We start from the raw sequence: 19794 nt of genomic DNA on the forward strand, positions 1-19794 counted from the left end.
ATGATTACACTAAATGCAATCTTAGACCATAAATTTTTCAACTGCATGGCATTTAATGACACGCTAGTCGGCGTGTTGGACCTGAAACCAACTGCAGTGGTGTCGTATCTTAGAATCTTGCAGGGGATAAAAATAATTGTCTCTTGTGCGCTCCGCCATTCTGCTCCCTGGTGATGACTCAGCCGTGACATTCATTTCAAACACATGATCTCCGGACCCACAAGTGACGGCCCTCTTTTGGTCCCCAGCATTCCCAACAGACGTGGCCTAACATTTCATTGGACTCCCGCATCCACTGGAGGACATGTTAATCTGAGACCAGCTCACCATTATGAATATTGAATGCTGCAAATGGAACAGCAGTGAGCGATTGTAGTGAATGATGGAAGACGATGAGGAGGAATGACGAGTAACATCAGTAAACTGGTGGCCGTTGGCTTATGTGTACAACAGAATGCCATTTAAAGATACTTAATAATACGTGTTTTGTGTAGAGATGTGTACAACAAGTACTTAAAGGGTATATTGTGCAGGTAACGTCTCGTAAGTCACTGAGACACAAATTCTCTTTTTTAACTGTACTGCAGGGTGGCACGATGGTCGAGTGGTTAGCGCGCAGACCTCACAGCTAGGAGACCAGGGTTCAATTCCACTCCGGTTTTCTCCCACATTCCAAAAACATGCTAGGTTAATTTGCACCTCCAAATTGTCCATAGGTATGAATGTGAGTGTGAATGGTTGTTTGTCTATATGTGTCCTGTGATTGGCTGGCCACCAGTCCAGTGTGTACCCCTGCCTCTTGCCCAAAGACAGCTGGGATAGGCTCCAGCACCCCCACGACCCTTGTGAGGCTAAGCTGTAGAAAATGAATGAGTCTTCATACTACATGTTCTTCTAGTAATATTTGGACTTTGTTCCCATAATATTTCTTTAATATTTAACATTCCCAAAGTTACTGTAATTCTAGATTTGGTTGGTTTATCATTATATTACAACTTTATGGCAACTTCTTTAATGTGAATGGTTGTTTGTCTATATGTGCCCTGTGATTGGCTGACCACCAGTCCAGGGTGTACCCCGCCTCTCGCCCAAAGACAGCTGGGATAGGCTCCAGCACCCCCCGCGACCCTTGTGAGGATAAGCGGTAGAAAAAGAATGAGTCTTCATACTACATGTTCTTCTGGTAATATTTGGTCTTTGTTCCCATAATATTTAACATTCCCAGAGTTACTGTAATTCTAGATTTAGTTGGTTTATCATTATATTACAACTTTATGGCAACTTTTTTAATATTTCAACTTGGGTTACTTGGCGACTCTAAATTGTCCATAGGTATGAATGTGAGTGTGAATGGTTGTTTGTCTATTTTTGTGAAGAAAGCACAACCACATATTGTGAAAATACCCTTCTGCAATCACTCAGAGCTCTGTCAGCCCTCGTCCTTCGCTATCTTCGCTATCATGTGTTCCACACTTCTGAGAACGACTCCCTCACGTAATGAAAACGCTGATGAGAAATGGTGCTCCAGGCTTTATGAGAGCCAGTGAGAGGAACCCCCTGATCGGAGGGTCTTGATTGGCATTATAGCGAGTATTTTCGCTCCAGGGAGCACCTAATAGCTCCAAAGTAATTGGATGAAAAGACAACGGTGAAAGGTTTTGCGATTACAGTTTAAGGAGAGTGGACACACTCTGACGATGTTACCCAAATCCACGTTTTACTTTAACAGTTTGGTAGTTTTACAGTAATTTGGATTCAAAAATATACACAGTGGAGCACCGCAACGTGTACTTTACTATGCAAAAGTACAGCAGTGGCTTATTTATATAGCCGGTACTGGAATGAAATAAACAAATGACTGAATTACTTACACATCATTCCGCCTTGTTGGAGGTATCCTCGCGCCAATTAGGTCGTCTTACAGACACTCGAGTGTTAAGTGCAAAGGCAGTTACGATGCAATACTCCCTGGACTATGCTACTACTCCGTGTTCTGCAGCCTGCCATGAAATAACGCCACATTTCCTGCTTTTTTCCCCCCGTCGTGGCCCATTGTTCTCAAATAGTTTACAAGAACGCCATAAGAAGCGAAGATTCCTATAACTGCTTTTTAATGCCCCTACATAAGCGTTTTTTTTTTTTTTTTTTCGCTCTGCAATTGCAGTTTCCGCAAGCTCCTTGATGTCCAATTAATTAAAAAAAAAGGCTGGCCGCCATTACCGCTAAGTTATTTATTTATTTCTTGATGAAAGATTAATGGCTGAGGACTGAGTGGCACAAAGAGGATCACTTAGCCTTTTTTCTGTCAGGCAAGCGTGATTTGATTAATGCCTGTGCTCATCGCGCTGTCATTGACACAAAGTCGCAGCGCTACGTTGGCATTTTTTTTTTTTTTTCGAATTTCATTCCCTTAGCTTTTTTCGAGTTGTTCAACATCAGTATAGATGCTGTTAGACAAGAGTGTTTGTGTCCTGATAATGTACTGTCACTTTAATTTGCCTCTGGATCTACTGTAAATTGTGTGAAAAGTTCCTGAGATCCAAAATATATCCGATGCCCAGTTTATATATTAATACTAAATTGGTAATCATGTTTTTGATTTGATATTTATTCAAGAACTATGTCTAAGCGGCATACAGTTTAACAAGCTTAAGCCAGGCTATCAATTCATGAAACTCATCAAGCTTCTAAAAGAATTTTGATTAACACAAAAATAAGTACAATATTTTCCGGACTATAAGTCGCACCAGCCGAAAATGCCTAATGAAGAATTAAAAAAAACATATATCAGCCTCACTGGACTATAAGTCACATTTATTTTAAAAAAATCAAAAACCTGGTTAAGGCGGCACGGCGGTCAAGTGGTTAGCGTGCAGACCTCACAGCTAGGAGACCAGGGTTCAATTCCACCCTCGGCACATCTCTGTGTGGAGTTTGCATGTTCTCCCCGTGCATGCGTGGGTTTTCTCCGGGTACTCCGGTTTCCTCCCACATTCCAAAAACATGCTAGGTTAATTGGCGACTCCAAATTGTCCATAGGTATGAATGTGAGTGTGAATGGTTGTTTGTCTATATGTGCCCTGTGATTGGCTGGCGACCAGTCCAGGGTGTACCCCGCCTCTCGCCCGAAGACAGCTTGGAATAGGCTCCAGCACCCCCGCGACCCATGTGAGGAAAAAGCGGTAGAAAATGAATGAATGAATGAATGAAAAACCTGGTTAAATCGGAGTCTGGTAACTTAACATGAATTGGTGGTTAACTTAACATAACAACTTCAGATAAGTCGGACTTATAACGTAAAGTACAGAAAATATGGTATCAGAATCAGAAATTGTTTTATTGCCATGTATGATCAAACACATACTAGGAATTTGTTTTGGTGAAGTAGGTGCAGACACATCTATTAAAAAATGAAAATACAAAATATACAGAATAACAGTATAAATATATATACACAGTCACAGTTTTTTGTTTGGGGGGGGGGGTCCGGGCCTTGTTGATGAGGCTGACAGCAGACGGGACGGGAAGAAACTGTTCTTGAAGTGGATTAGTACCAATCAAATGAATCAAATGCGTTTTCATCTGACAAATCTTAAGTAAGTTTGATCAAGTGTAGAATTTCTTCAGAATTTGTATGTGAATTAATTTTGAATGAGTGACTCTGTGAAGGATTGCAAGGTTTATAGCGTGTCTTTCTGTGTAGGTATATACAGTATATATTCATGAAATTTGTTTTCTCTTTATATACGTTCAATGACTTATTATATTTTAAGGTCATTTTTAAAAAAAGTATGGTAGCTAGCCTGCTTTGATGCAAGGTGACGTTTTCCCTGTGCTAAAATTTGTGTGTCACACCGTGATGACAAAAAAGCAAGACAGTGAAGGTGTTTGGCGGTAGAAAAAAAGGTTTGTTGTCCTGTCTGTAAAGTGTGAATATAAGTGTACATGTGATGCGTGCTGCCAAAAATAACATATTTGTGTCATTTCTGCAGAAATAAAAGTTAGTTGGGGTACAACGTTCGTCGTTGCCATAGTGACATAAAAACCCTCTAACAAGACACCTGACATTGTTAAGCAAGGATCCATTATATTACTTTCTCTCGTTTTCGGGCGCGATGCCACAGCGTCTCGTCTATGCTGGGTCAGCGCCCGACACACAGGTCAGCTGTGATGGTGACAGAACGTTCGAAGCGGGCATCAAAGCTGGTTATTACCTTGGACGCCAGGTTTTGGCTCCGTGAACCGTGAAGCATAATTTATCTGATGAATGTGTCACGACAACTCATGAATATTCATGACTTTTTCCACCTGAGTGGAATATTGTCTTGTACAAGAATGGAACACTTTTGCTTTGCTCATCAGAGGCAGTTAGATTGTTCCTTGTATTTTGGCCTCTAAGATACATTTTGGGTTTACATTGGGGTCAAGGTGAGGATTTTCCAAAATAAAGGCAAAATTATGTTCTGTTCTTTTCGTTCTTGATTCAGGAACATGAAAGTCATCCATCACAATTTTTTTCATTTTCTAAAATAGAGTGTGATTATTTGTTTATGTGTATTTCTGTCAATTTTATTTGTAATTATTTAATATTTTTTATGATTATTTAAGTTAATTGTAGTTTTATTTATTTTTATTTGAAACTTTTAATTGAATTATACTTTTGTTTATTTGTATAATTTTTTTACACTTAAGTCATTTTATTTATGGTTGTAGTGATTTTTATGTATTTATCTTTTTCAATTACATTTTATTGAAGCAATTTTTGTATTTATGTATTTCAGTACAATTTATTAGGATTTACATTTATATTTTTTTTACATTGAAGTAACTAAATTTTATTTTCTGATATTTTTACCTTTCACAGTATTAAGTGATGTTTATTTTATTTTATTTTTTACATTGAAGTAACACAATTTTATTTTCAGATATTTTTACCTCTCACAGTATTAAGTGACGTTTATTTTATTCTATCTTTTAATATCTTTTTACACTTTCATCTAAGTGACTGTTGTTTTTTTACACATAAGTAAATAGTATTATTTTTTTATCACCAATAAAATACATAATAACATTTATTTAAAGTGGAAACAATAAAATAATAATATAGTAAAGTGTAAGGAAAGAATACAAATCACATTGGCATTAATATAAATGTTTTTACACTTTCATTATCAAGTGAAAGATGAGTACAATATTGCTCATTTTGACTAAAAAATAAGCAATATTTTAATGCCATTTTTGACTTGCGGTTGGCAACCCACCCAGAATACACTTTTGGGTCCTGGCCCACTAGTTGTTAACCAATCATGTATATAATAAAACCCCCATTGTTGTTGTTTTTTTCCATTCATGACTTTCTTCAGGCTTCTCATTGGCTGAATGGGCTTTCCTTGGGTTATAAAGCCACATGTTGCTTTAGCATGCATTTGCCTGCCTATAAAGCCTTTTTCCTGTGGTCTAATAGCAATGGAGTGGACTGGAAGACTCAAGGCGTATTGTTTTTGAAGATAACCACATAGCCTGTCAGTGATGGTGATGTGATAAGGCATCAAGGAAGGATGAAGGCGCTACGAGAAAAGGGGGGGGGGTTGTAGTCATGAATCCCGATGAAGGCCCAGACAACAGCGCTGATGACTCCATTCCGTGCAGCAAGGCTGCATACAAGAGGCAAAGATCAAAATGTCTCATTAGGGAAGCAGAGAGGGAGCATGGATTCAGGGAGCATGGATTCAGGGCCCCATGTGCGGAGGGCTCGCCGTCAAGGCGCCGCTCCTTAAGTTGCGACCCAGCGGTAACCCCACAGTGTCGTTGTCAGATTGTACATGAACTCAACGCCTCTACGCAGAATCCCCCCCCGGGAGCCGCCTCTTACATTGACCACTGCAAGTTGACGTCTCATGAATATTGATGGTGCATCCTCGCCGCTGACACCCTCGTCACATACGACACCCCCCCCCCCCACACACACAGCAAATAACTGAGTGTCACTAGTAATATTACCAAGGATAATGAAACGTTTATTGAGTTGCTTGTATGAGTAAATGACATAATTGAAGTTTGCGCTTTACAACTGCACTAGCTATTGAGTTGGTGTCTGCTTTGAAATGTGCCACTTTCAGGAGTGGAGTGGAACCTCTTTGAGAGTCAAAATAATATGAGAAAAAAGCTGTAATTTAACAAGAAATATTCACAATTTTACAAGAATTACAATGTAATATTAGGACACATGACATCCTTTTACCAGCGTGAAGTTGAAATTTTGAAAACAGATGTTTTAATATCCTAAAAAATTTGAAAAACAAACAAAACCACTAATTTAAAAAATTTGAAAAAAAATTTAAAAATTAAATTTGTCTGTGGAAAAAATGTATAATGTTACAGGAATGAAGTAAAAATATTACGGTAATAAAATAATAAAAAATTTAATTTAAGAATTTAATGAGAATAATGTTATGGTATTATAAGGAAAATTAATGTCATTTTAGTAAAATGAATGACCTTTTTAAAAGTTGAAATATTATTTAAAAAACAAAATAAAATGATGAAGTAATTTTGGGGAAACTTGGAATGGTGTAATGTTACAAAGGACACTCAAATCATCACACTGCAACTTAACACTCAAAATGTCACTAAGAAATATACAAGCAATTTTATTTTTTGTTTATTCATTTTTCACACTATGAACTGCACCCACAAGGAGTGGGTGAATTTAGTCGTCCTGGCAATTTGCCCGCCTTCAGGCTAGTATCAGTGCTACTGCAGCGGAGGTGGGACGCTACCTGTGTCAAAGGGCTTTCTTCAGACTGGACTTGTTGCCGCCTTGTTGTGTTATAAGTAATTATTTTATACATAAACACACAGCAATAGTTCTAATATTCGATGTGAAAGGTGAAAATTGCTCAATGGTGGCTCTTCTGTGTGAAAGAGGATTTACAAGTGCTGCGTCCCAAAAGAAAGACCCTAACACCGTGTCTTGCCCCCCCGACAGGAGGTGAGTGAAGCTGACCTTATGGAGCTGATCGACAGCTCCCTGGGTCGCATGACCCTCATCCGTCAAGTATTCCCGATGTGGAAGGACACCAACGTCCGCTGCATGAGGAACAACCATCGCATCTCCTCGCTACTGTGCGACCCCCAGGAAGGCTACCTGCAATCCCTGGAGGTAACGCTGCTACCGACACATTCCACAACCATATGACGCGCCGACATGCTCATTGATCATATACGGGGCGTGCGTAAAATGGCCATCAATCATGATTAAATCGGTTTGGAGACTTTGTGTTAAACCGAAAGCAAATGGTGCATGACGCAGTGACATTTTAGCAAATGGCGCTGAAGATTGCGTTCAACAAATGACATAAATAATAGTCAGTTAATGACTGATTGCAAAAAATAAAAAAAAAATCATTTAATGGTGCCCAAGATTGCAGGTGACATTGACTTGAATAATTCCAAAATGGAAGAAAGGCTGAACATGTGGCAGCAAATATGTTATACATGTTATGTTATATATATTATGTAATTATTATTCATTAATTCATTCATTTTCTACCTCTTGTCCTCACGAGGGTCGGGGGTGCTGGAGCCTATCCCAGCTGTCTTCAGGCGAGAGGCGGGGTACACCCTGGACTGGTGGCCAGCCAATCACAAGTCACATATAGACAAACAACCATTCACACTCACATTCACATTAAAGAAGTTGCCATAAAGTTGTAATATAATGATAAGCCAACTAAATCTAGAATTACAGTAGCTGTTGTTAAATATGTTAAATATGAATGAATATAAATGTTAAATATTAAAGAAATATTATGGGAACAAAGTCCAAATATTCCCAGAAGAACATGTAGTATGAAGACTCATTCATTTTCTACCACTTAGCCCCACAAGGTTCGCGGGGGTGCTGGAGCCTATCCCAGCTGTCTTCGGGCAAGAGACGGGGTACACCCTGGACTGGTGGCCAGCCAATCACAGGGCACATATAGACAAACAACCATTCACACTCACATTCATACCTATGGACAATTTGGAGTCGCCAATTAACCTAGCATGTTTTTGGAATGTGGGAGGAAACCGGAGTACCCGGAGAAACACGGGGAGAACATGCAAACTCCACACAGAGATGGCCAAGAGTGGAATTGAACCCTGGTCTCTTAGCTGTGAGGTCTGTGCGCTAACCACACGACCGCTGTGCAGCCCTATGTAATTTTTATTTTATTTTATTTTATTTTATTTTATTTTATTTTATTTTATTTTATTTTATTTTATTTTATTTTATTTTATTTTATTTTATTTTATTTTATTTTATTTTATTTTATTTTATTATTTATAGTATAGTATTTCCTGTAATTGGGATCTTTAAAAAAAATGTACATACACAAGCATGTTATTTCATTGATATGGCTCGGGCATCTCGTCCGGATGCCTCCCTGATCCGGTATTCTGGGCATGCCCAGCCGCGAGAAAGCCCCGGGGCCGACCTAGGACACGCTGGAGGCATTATGTCTCAGAGCGAGCCTGTAAACGCCTTGGCTTCCCTACTGAGACTGCTGCCCCCCTCATCCCAGACCCGGATTAGTGAAGGAAAATAGATACATGGATGAACAATCAGTCACTAATTTCTGGATACTGAAATAACAGGTTATTAGGTGAAATGCGTTATTGACAAACATTATTATCTGAGAACCGCGGTGGAGAAAAATGCCAAAATTGTTGTCCTAATAAAAGAAAATGAGATGAATAAAAGTTTTAAAACCCCATGTAATATTTTAATGAATGCCCTTTCAAGCACCACAGAGATTTTGTTATCACTTTAAGAGAATTAATATTTAAATGTGTTTTTTTTTTTTTTTTGGTTTGTTTTATTTTTATGGCTGAGTAGCATGGGAGCGTTATGAAGACAACTTACTCAATTACTAAATAGCTTTTAGGAAAAACAACATTCTCGCTGAGCTGCCCCGCCTGTAAGGGCGCGTTCATGTTTGGTCCGTTTAACGGGGACTCTGTTGTAGGCTCACACTAGCTCCATCAGCCACGCGACCCGCGGGCCAAGTGTGGCCGCAGGACACTAGTTTGAGGCTCCCGCCTTCATATGAAAGTTTAATGTTATGAATGCTGTATGGTATCATGTACCCAGAAAAAATTATTACGTTTGATTAATGTTCATGTTAAAGGTTAAATAACTGTTAATAGTTATCCTCCCTATCCGTGTGGAAGTGGTAAGTTTTTGGCTATTTAAGTTTAAAGGAAATAACTTGAAGGCTACCGTTTAGGTCGCTAGCTCTCTAGTTTGCGAGTTAGCATGTGTCTCAAGACCCTGCAGTTGCGCAATATGTTGTAAATAAAAAAAGTATGCCCAAAGATAAGGGAGGATCACAGTAGGATGGAGAATCGAACCTGCAAGTTTTCGAGACGACCACTCCACCACATGAGCCATGCCTCCCAATGAAGAAAAACAAAACCCCGGCCATCTTTGTGTGGAGTTTGTTCGACAGTGGAAAAAGGTTCTCCTCGCATTCCGTGTGGAAGTGGTAATTTTTATTTTTATTTTTAGCTTCTTAAGTTTAGAGGAGGCTGCACGGCGGTCGAGTGGTTAGCACGCAGACCTCACAGCTAGGAGACTAGGGTTCAATTCCACCATCACAGTAGGATGGAGAATCGAACCTGCAAGTTTTCGAGACGACCACTCCACCACATGTGCCATGCCTCCCCATGAAGAAAAACAAAACCCCGGCCATCTTTGTGTGGAGTTTGTTCGACAGTGGAAAAAGGTTCTCCTCGCATTCCGTGTGGAAGTGGTAATTTTCATTTTTATTTTTAGCTTCTTAAGTTTAGAGGAGGCTGCACGGCGGTCGAGTGGTTAGCATGCAGACCTCACAGCTAGGAGACTAGGGTTCAATTCCACCATCACAGTAGGATGGAGAATCGAACCTGCAAGTTTTTGAGACGACCACTCCACCACATGAGCCATGCCTCCCAATGAAGAAAAACAAAACCCCGGCCATCTTTGTGTGGAGTTTGTTCGACAGTGGAAAAAGGTTCTCCTCGCATTCCGTGTGGAAGTGGTAATTTTTATTTTTAGCTTCTTAAGTTTAGAGGAGGCTGCACGGCGGTCGAGTGGTTAGCACGCAGACCACACAGCTAGGAGACTAGGGTTCAATTCCACCATCACAGTAGGATGGAGAATCGAATCTTGTTTTTATCCTCCCAAAGACACATTTATTCTTTGGGATCATCAGCATGTTTCATGTATTGTCTCGTTGTAGACAACAAGAGGGCTCGCACGGCCATAGCAACAATAATGTTGAAGATCTTCTTTTTTGTCCTGTGCGTGTTGCTATCAACACACGTTCGAGTCCCATGTGTTTTGGAGTGCATTGGAAGTGATGATGGACATCCGCATACGACGTAAATGCAGATATTAGCTGATTATGTATGCAAGTGAACGTAGATGAAAGGCCCTTGATAAGGTAATTATGAGGCACATGAATGCCCATGAATATAAATGACTTAGAACTCAATGTGTCGAGGGAATAAGTGGCACAGAGGAGTCAAACGTTGTTATAATAAAAGATTATTTGTGTGTAGGCGAATGTTTGTTATTGCAGCTCTTAGATGTATCTTGCAGTAAATCCTGTCAAAGCAGAACCCATTTACTGTTTGCTTTTAATGGATTATGCCTTGCTGTAATTTGATGTACACATTTATCCTCCAAGGATCCGCTCACATGTTCAGTTATCTTACTGTCAATAATGGCTGTCATTTAAATACTCATAGTATAGACCAGGGGGGTTCAATTCATTCATTTATTTTCTACCGCTTATCCTCATTAGAGTCGCGGCGAGGTGCTGGAGCCTATCCCAGCTGTCTTCAGACGAGAGGCGGGGTACACCCTGGACTGGTGGCCAGCCAATCACAGGGCACATATAGACAAACAACCATTCACACTCACATTCATACCTATGGACAATTTGGAGTCGCCAATTAACCTAGCATGTTTTTGGAATGTGTGAGGAAACCGGAGTACTCGGAGAAAACCCACGCATGCACAGGGAGAACATGCAAACTCCACACAGAGATGCCTGAGGGTGGAATTAAACCTTGGTGTCCTAGCTGTGAGGTTTGCGCGCTAACCACTCGACCTCCGTGCAGCCGCTCTTTCCAGTTATTTATTCATTTTCTACCGCTTTTTCCTCAAGAGGGTTGCGGGGGGTGCTGGAGCCTATCCCAGCTGTCTTCGTGCGAGAGGCGGGGTACACCCTGGACTGGTGGCCAGCCAATCACAGGGCACATATAGACAAACAACCATTCACACTCACATTCATACCTATGGACAATTAGCCTAGCATGTTTTTGGAATGTGCGAGGAAACCGGAGTACCCGGAAAAAACTGACACATGCACCGGGAGAACATGCAAACTCCACACAGAAATGTCCGAGGGTGGAATCGAACTCGGGTCTCCTAGCTGTGTGGCCACAAAACCAAAACATGTTCTTGGTAAATAGACATCCAGACTATGATTAGAGCATTTATGGTATTGGGATGGGTCGCAGGGGTGCTGGAAGTGTGCTGGAACCTATCCCAGCTGTCTTCGGGCGAGAGGGGCGGGGTACACCCTGGACTGGCCAGCCAATCACAGGGCACATATAGACAAACAACCATTCACACTCACATTCATACCTATGGACAATTTGGAGTCGCTAATTAACTTAGCATGTTTTTGGAATGTGGGAGGAAACCGGAGTGGAATCGAACTCGGGTCTCCTAGCTGTGTGGCCACCAAACGTAATTGAACAACACCAAACAAAAGGGATTCTAATTCTAAACAGATGCTAATGAGACCTAGCTCTGTATTTTCAGATTTTTGGTCAAGACAGAAAAAAACATTATGTTGCTTTGTTGCAAAGATACGCTTTAATAAGGTGCTTCACAGATAATAAAGTGCATGAAATGAATTTGAGTTTTTTCTAATGAAATAATAGGTGTAATAAAAAGTGCTCTCGGCAGTCTGATTCAATGACGCTGCCTCCGTTGGGTCTTTGTATCAAGCTGCTGTAATTACAGACATTAGCTCATGTCAGAGCCGCATGGAAACTTTCACCTGATGCCAAACTCACACTGCAATTAATTCCTCAGTACAAAAACGTTTGCCATGTTTTTCTACCAATTTTTCGGTGCTTTTCAGTGCCTTAAGGTGTTTTATCAAATTTGGTGGTGATTGGGCGAAGCATCCTACCGTTTTAGTGGGTGTTTTGTGGAGTAGCTTTGAGCCGTGTGACGAATCTCAAGTCATTGCGACTTATGGGGTCGGATTTTGGGGTTTAATAATAAGAGCTGGAAGCAAACCGGTGTTTTGCAAGTCTTTAATTTGAAGTCTCCGGTAAATTCATGCAAGTCCAAGTCCAGGTTGAGTTAAGTCCTTCTTGGAGTTTTTACAGGTCATGAATACTTTTTACTGTCTCACAAATAAAATGCTATTTTCAACAATGTAATACATTTTTTTTTATTTTTTGCTCTCATAGCATTCAGGATTGAATCCACACATGTGTTGTTTGTTCCTAAACCTGATTGGACGTTGAAAATGACATCACATCGCATTCCGTGTGGAAGTGGTAATTATTATTATTTTTTTAGCTTCTTAAGTTTAGACGAGGCTGCACGGTGGACGAGTGGTTAGCGCGCAGACCTCACAGCTAGGAGACGAGGGTTCAATTCCACCCTCAGCCATCTTTGTGTGGAGTTTGTTCGACAGTGGAAAAAGGTTCTCCTCGCATTCCGTGTGGAAGTGGTAATTTTTTTTTTTTAGCTTCTTAAGTTTAGATGAGGCTGCACGGTGGTTGAGTGGTTAGCGCGCAGACCTCACAGCTAGGAGACTAGGGTTCAATTCCACCCTCGGCCATCTTTGTGTGGAGTTTTTCCGACAGTGGAAAAAGGTTCTCCTCGCATTCCATGTGGAAGTGGTAATTATTATTTTTTTTTTTAGCTTCTTAAGTTTAGAGGAGGCTGCATGGCGGTTGAGTGGTTAGCGTGCAGACCTCACAGCTAGGAGACTAGGGTTCAATTCCACCTTCGGCCATCTTTGTGTGGAGTTTGTTCGACAGTGGAAAAAGGTTCTCCTCGCATTCCGTGTGGAAGTGGTAATTTTTATTTTTTATTTTTTTAGCTTCTTAAGTTTAGAGGAGGCTGCACGGTGTGGTTAGCGCGCAGACCTCACAGCTAGGAGACCAGGGTTCAATTCCACTCTCGGCCATCTCTGTGTGGAGTTTGCATGTTCTTCCTGTGCATGCATGGGTTTTTTCCGGGTTTTCTTCCTCCCACATTCCAAAAACATGCTAGGTTAATTGGCGACTCCAAATTGGTGTAGAAGAAGTCAAATCGATAACCTAACAATTGGACATAAACAAACAACATCTTGAAGTAGAAAGCCTTCCCAAAGGAGTGGAAGCTCTGCAAAATTCCATATTTTCCTGCTATTTTTCCCAATTGGTTATAACATGCTTACAAGTGAAGACAAGTTGACTTAGCCGTGTCTCGCCGCTGAGAGTCTTGTGCGGAATGCCCCGGAGTGGCAGCCGATATTGCTTGCACAGGTCTCTCGCTGTGCTGTAGCGGAGGGGTAGGGGGGGCGGGTATTTGACCCGCGGGCCACAAAATGCACTCTCGCACCTCGACAGGAGGTTGCAGACATGATTCCTGACAGGATGCACTGCAGGTATGGAGACAGTTATGAGCGGGGGAGCAGAGATAAAGCATGTTTTCACAATTTCTTTGTATTTATTTCCACTGCTGGCTCTCAGCAGAAGCTGTCATGATTTAATTCCCGTCTTTTCTGCATACATCCACCACGCACAGAAGCCCACAGTACAAGAATGGATTTATTAATAAGTCATCTTTCAGTCTACTCTGCCTCCTCAAGGCGAGCGGCGCTTCGGTGCCGTCACAGGACATAAACGCTTAATTGTCTGCCAGGCTGTGATCAATATGAAAATACGCCACCTGAAAGTGGCGTGCAGCACCGAAGGGCGAACTCACCGCTGACTTTGACAGGCGCTGGGAGACAGCAGCTTGCGTCTGCCAGTGCAAGTTATTGACCCAGCCTGACACGAAAAAATAAAAGAGCTGACAGATATTTTGCTTCATTTCAGCGACGTACAGTCTGTCCATGGATGGAATTATTCACTCAAAGCTTCAAAATAACATTTTAGCACATTGAAGGGACAATATATTACAATATATGCTACCTCGTACTTCGGTACGTGACAAAAATTTAAAAAATAAAAATAAAAATAAAAATAAAAATAAAAATAAAAATAAAAATAAAAATAAAAATAAAAATAAAAATAAAAATAAAAATAAAAATAAAAATAAAAATAAAAATAAAAATAAAAATAAAAATATATATCACTATATTCACACTTACTGTGGTACCCATTATGTCATTGTATGGTCATATCGCCTCGTACTTCGGTAAAAAATACAATTAAATAAAATTAAATTAATAAAAATTAATGAAATAAAAATAAAAAAAAAACTTAAATTATATTCGGAAAGCAGGAAGTGAACAAATGTAACAGTTACTGATTGTAAAAGTACCAGATGGAGGGGTAGGATTTAATAAGCTTTGCTTCTTCCTACTCCTTTCGGACATGTGGAACTGTGAACTGATTATGTGATGCATTCAATTGTAATCTGATGCATGTTCAAATGAAATTACACCATTACCATTACCAATATGTATCTATATCTCACCTATAACCTTTTTGTTATTGGATAAGGTCACATGTTTAGGAGCAAGATCTTTTCTTCTCGTTAGAATATGACTTTTAACTTCATTCTCCTAAATTTAAAGCTGTTCTTTTTCATTTCTGCTGTTTGTAGTTTTTTTTCATAGTATTAAGACTTTATTCCCATATCTTGTCTTTAGCTTTTTCCCAAACCTGATTTTCCAAAAAATGACAAGGATTTTAGAATGTACTCCGAGTCAATAAAAAAAAAAAAAAGCCGCAGACAGCACTTCCTGGTCTAATCCTAAATGGCTTAACAGTCCTTGTCTTCCCTGTCCAGGTCTCCAACCTGTACCTGTATGACAGCGTTCTGATGCTGGCCAACGCCTTCTACAGGAAGCTGGAAGACAGGAAGTGGCACAGCATGGCCAGCCTCAACTGCATGAGGAAGTCCACCAAGCCATGGAACGGAGGGTGGTCCATGTTGGATACCATCCAGAAGGTATCTGTCCGTTTTGTCTTATTGTTGCGTGCATGCTGTATGGTTTCCAGCAATCCTCTTTGATAGACGTCTCACATCATTCGAGTTGTTGCTTTGGACTGCGAGGAAAACAAAATGCACATCGAAGCTTCTTATGACGAGTACTTTCAAGTACTGCAGACAAAAGTCTTTTTTATGTCGTTGATCGAGTGGGACCCCTGGCAGGAACTTGTAGGATATTCCCAGCAGTCTTCATTTCATCTTGCTGAATCTTGATAATGGAGTTTGTCAAGGCTGCAGACAGTCATGCTGGTTTCATCTCCGGACTGACAGGAGATGACCAGACAGGACATGCGCCTCTGATGTATACTCTTCTAAATGTGTCATTCTCAACAAAGTACAAAAAGTGAACAAAAAGCTACTTTTCATGATATAAAACGCTCAGATATGCTTTATACATAATGATAACATGACTTACACTGATTAATATCATGTCATTTCATTAAGCTGTGATGCAAATCAGCTTTGGGACTGCAGGCGCTTTTCTTCCAATAGAATTATTTGAAAAAAAAAAAAAAAAAAAACTCACCCCAGTAACAGAATAAAGTATAAACACGGTTACCGGGTTCTCTTTTCGTTGTGACATCTCCCATTTCTCCCGCCCTCGCTCGCTGCAGGGACGCATCAGCGGCCTGACGGGAATGATGGACTTCCGAGCGGAGGGCTCCAATTCTCACGTGCAATTTGAGATTCTGGGAACCAGCTACAGCGAGACCTTTGGGAAGGGTTTCAAACGGGTCAGTCGTGAGTAATTACCGCATGTTTCATCCGCTTTCGTCTTTCATGGGCCGCCTCACGGGAAGCTTGCCACAAAACATCCTGATATGTTCCACCACGGGTGTCCTTACACCGAAAATGGTGGTGCGATGCCGGCTGTGCCAGGGGCTGTTAAATTGTATACACAAAATATTGGATAACTGAAATATTGACTTTATAGGTATCAAAAAACTCACTAAACTACACTGGAACTTGGATTAGCATCAGAAATTCATTCCAGAAGGTCAGATGGAACCCGGAACAAACCAATGAATGCATAACGGACACAAAAGAATCATAACACAAAATATATTTTACATAAAATGACTTATTTCTACATTTCAATTGTGTTTCTAAAATGCTAGCACTTTGGCGCCAAAGAAAGTTGTTTTGCGGCAGTGAAAAAAAAATACACTACAAACACGCTAATCTCAAAATGTACACGCACCGCAGCAAAATGTTTGTGTCAATTTTCAATGTAAACTGGAAAAGCTGTTAACCGAGGCGTACGCTAACTGAGGTTTCTCGGTTTTGAGAGTCGTTTGGGGAACGTGGCAATAGAGCCGACTTCCGCTTCGTGTTTCCATGTTGTGGCAAGCTAATAAAACTGCTAACAGGGACAACTGAAAAACCTGTTAACCAGGGCGTACTCTAACTGAGGTTCCACTGTAATTACCTAGTATAATGAATTAACATCATTAACGATGTCCAAATGTAGCAGAGTACCAAAACTACTTCCAGCTCTGGTTGCCATTTTTGTATAGCTAGCTAATAGGATGCTAGCATCATGGTGGGTTTTTGCGGCCGTGATCAATAAGAAAAGCAGAGGCTTAGTTAACAAAGAACTCCATAGTCAACCGTTGATGACATCATAAACGGGCGATAGAGCCGACTTCCGCTTCCTGTTTCCATGTTGTGGCAAGCTAATAAGACTGCTAACCGGGACATTTTGTGATAAAAAATACACTACAAACTCGCTAATCTCAAAATGTACATGAACCGCAGCAAAATGTTTGTGTACATTTTCAATGTAAACTGGAAAACCTGTTAACCGGGGCGTACACTAACTGAGGTTCCACTGTAATACCCTTGTATAATGAACAAAGCCTTGAGAGTCGTTCGGGAAAATGTCATCTTGCCTCAATTCGTCAAAACGACACATTTCTACCAGCATCATCAAAACTACTTCCAGCTCTGGCTGCCATTTTTGTATAGCTAGCTAATAGGATGCTACCTTCATGGTGGGTTTTTGCGGCCGTGATCAATAAGAAAAGCAGAGGCTTAGTTAACAAAGAACTCCATAGTCAACCGTTGATGACATCATAAACGGGCGCTTCCTGTTTCCATGTTGTGGCAAGCTAATTGACTGCTAACCGGGACATTTTGTGATAAAAAAAATACACTACAAACATGCTAATCTCAAAATGTACATGCACCGTAGCAAAATGTTTGTGTAAATTTTCAATGTAAACTGGAAAAACTGTTAACCGGGGCGTACTCTAACTGAGGTTCCACTGTAATACCCTTGTATAATGAACAAAGCCTTGAGAGTCGTTCGGGAAAATGTCATCTTGCCTCAATTTGTCAAAACAACACATTTATACACCATATTTACTCTGAATTAACGTCATTGATGTCCAAATGTAGCAGAGTACCAAAACTACTTCCAGCTCTGGTTGCCATTTTTGTATAGCTAGCTAATTGAATGCTAGCAAGGAAGGATAAAATGCAACACAAACACTGTTACACACGCAATTTATTCACCATATATCGTCTATATTGTATATGACCTACAAAATGTACATAAACCAAGGCAAAAATATTGGTGTAAATTTTCAACATAAACCTTAAAACATACCGAGTACATACCGAGTCGTTCAGGTAGCCTGTCAGTATGCATAAATCCGTAAAAATGACAACTTTCCACAAAGATTTCCAAGTACTGCACTGATATTTCACACTGAAATTAACTTAAATGCGACCCTAATGAGGATAAGCGGCATAGAAAATGCATGGAAACAAGCTTAATTTGTAGACCAGATGTCCACCTGCAGTCTCGGTCTGAAGACAAAGTACTGCAAATGCTTCAATTAATCCCTCCATTCGAATAATGAGACCCGAGATGAACAGTCGTGTTTTGACACTATCTGGTATTCAGTTGTCACGGTAACATACATTGGCAAGATGTGTTTTCATGCTGGGTCCACATTATTGTTATCTATTTGTTTTGCATCTAACGATATGTCAACGAATAGCTACGCCGTCGACCACGGGGCGCCCCCTTACATCACATAGCATCGTTTGCATATACAATAAATCTATTACATAAAACCACAGTATATCACCACAGCGTTGGCCTTCTGCCAGCCCATATTATTTATTTTCTAGTACCGTATTCTCTGTAAATGATATCATGGATCATTTTCCCCGAGACCTGGCCGCAAACCTCCAGCATTCAAACAAGACACCTTTGCCTCCGCTGTAAAGGTAAATTGCTCATATGGGTGTCACCTATAGATGCGGTACATACAGTAATGTTGTACGGCTCATTAGGCATCAGAGACGAGCGCATTAAGGGCGCATGTCATACTTAATCACAATGGATGCTTTGGAGGCGACGAGAAAGCAACACGGATCAGACGCCAGACAACCTTGTGAGTGAAGTATACTCGTGACGTGCAGGGAAGACATCATGAAAAATTAGAAAATGAGTAATAATAACATCGAATAATAAATACAACATCAAATAATACATACTCCACACAGAGATGGCCGAGGGTGGAATTGAACTTGGGTGTCCTAGCTGTAAGGCTGGATGGATGGAAGGAAGGAGGGAAGGATGGATGGATGGATGGAAGGAAGGAAGGAAGGAAGGAAGGCTGGATGGATGGATGGAAGGAAGGAAGGAAGGAAGGAAGGAAGGAAGGAAGGAAGGAAGGAAGGAAGGAAGGAAGGAAGGAAGGAAGGAAGGAAGGAAGGAAGGAAGGAAGGAAGGAAGGAAGGAAGGAATGATGAATGAATGAATGGATGGATGGATGGATGGATGGATGGATGGAAGGAAGGAAGGATGGATGGAAGGAAGGAAGGAAGGAAGGAATGAAGGATAGATGGAAGGAAGGATGAATGAATGAATGGATGGATGGATGGAAGGAAGGAAGGCTGGATGGATGGAAGGAAGGAATGAAGGATAGATGGATGGAAGGAAGGAAGGAAGGAAGGAAGGAAGGAAGGAAGAAAGGATGGATGGATGGGAGGAAGGAAGGAAGGAAGGAAGGAAGGAAGGAAGGAAGGAAGGAAGGAAGGAAGGAAGGAAGGAAGGAAGGAAGGATTGAAGGAAGGAAGGAAGGAAGGAAGGAAGGATGAATGAATGAATGAATGGATGGATGGATGGAAGGAAGGAAGGCTGGATGGATGGAAGGAAGGAAGGAATGAAGGATGAATGAATGAATGGATGGATGGATGGATGGAAGGAAGGAAGGCTGGATGGATGGAAGGAAGGAATGAAGGATAGAAGGAAGGAAGGAAGGAAGGAAGGAAGGAAGGAAGGAAGGAAGGAAGGAAGGAAGGAAGGAAGGAAGGAAGGAAGGAAGGATGGAAGGAAGGAAGGAAGGAAGGATGAATGAATGAATGGATGGATGGATGGAAGGAAGGAAGGCTGGATGGATGGAAGGAAGGAAGGAATGAAGGATGAATGAATGAATGGATGGATGGATGGATGGAAGGAAGGAAGGCTGGATGGATGGAAGGAAGGAATGAAGGATAGATGGATGGAA

At 40.8% G+C, this 19794-nt stretch overlaps 1 protein-coding gene across 3 annotated transcripts in view; it reads left to right on the forward strand.

Moving 5' to 3' along the window:
- The window catches only part of grid1a (glutamate receptor, ionotropic, delta 1a), a 300893-nt gene that overhangs the window by 242255 nt on the left and 38844 nt on the right, over window positions 1-19794 (forward strand). For all 3 annotated transcript variants that reach the window (XM_058058873.1, XM_058058872.1, XM_058058871.1), the window contains exons 6-8: window positions 6989-7162; window positions 15065-15226; window positions 15883-16002. In XM_058058873.1, coding sequence (XP_057914856.1) covers window positions 6989-7162; window positions 15065-15226; window positions 15883-16002 — 456 coding nt within the window. The remainder of the gene's footprint in view (window positions 1-6988; window positions 7163-15064; window positions 15227-15882; window positions 16003-19794) is intronic.

Source organism: Doryrhamphus excisus, chromosome 20 (genome assembly GCF_030265055.1).
Source record: "Doryrhamphus excisus isolate RoL2022-K1 chromosome 20, RoL_Dexc_1.0, whole genome shotgun sequence".
Lineage (NCBI taxonomy): Eukaryota > Metazoa > Chordata > Actinopteri > Syngnathiformes > Syngnathidae > Doryrhamphus > Doryrhamphus excisus.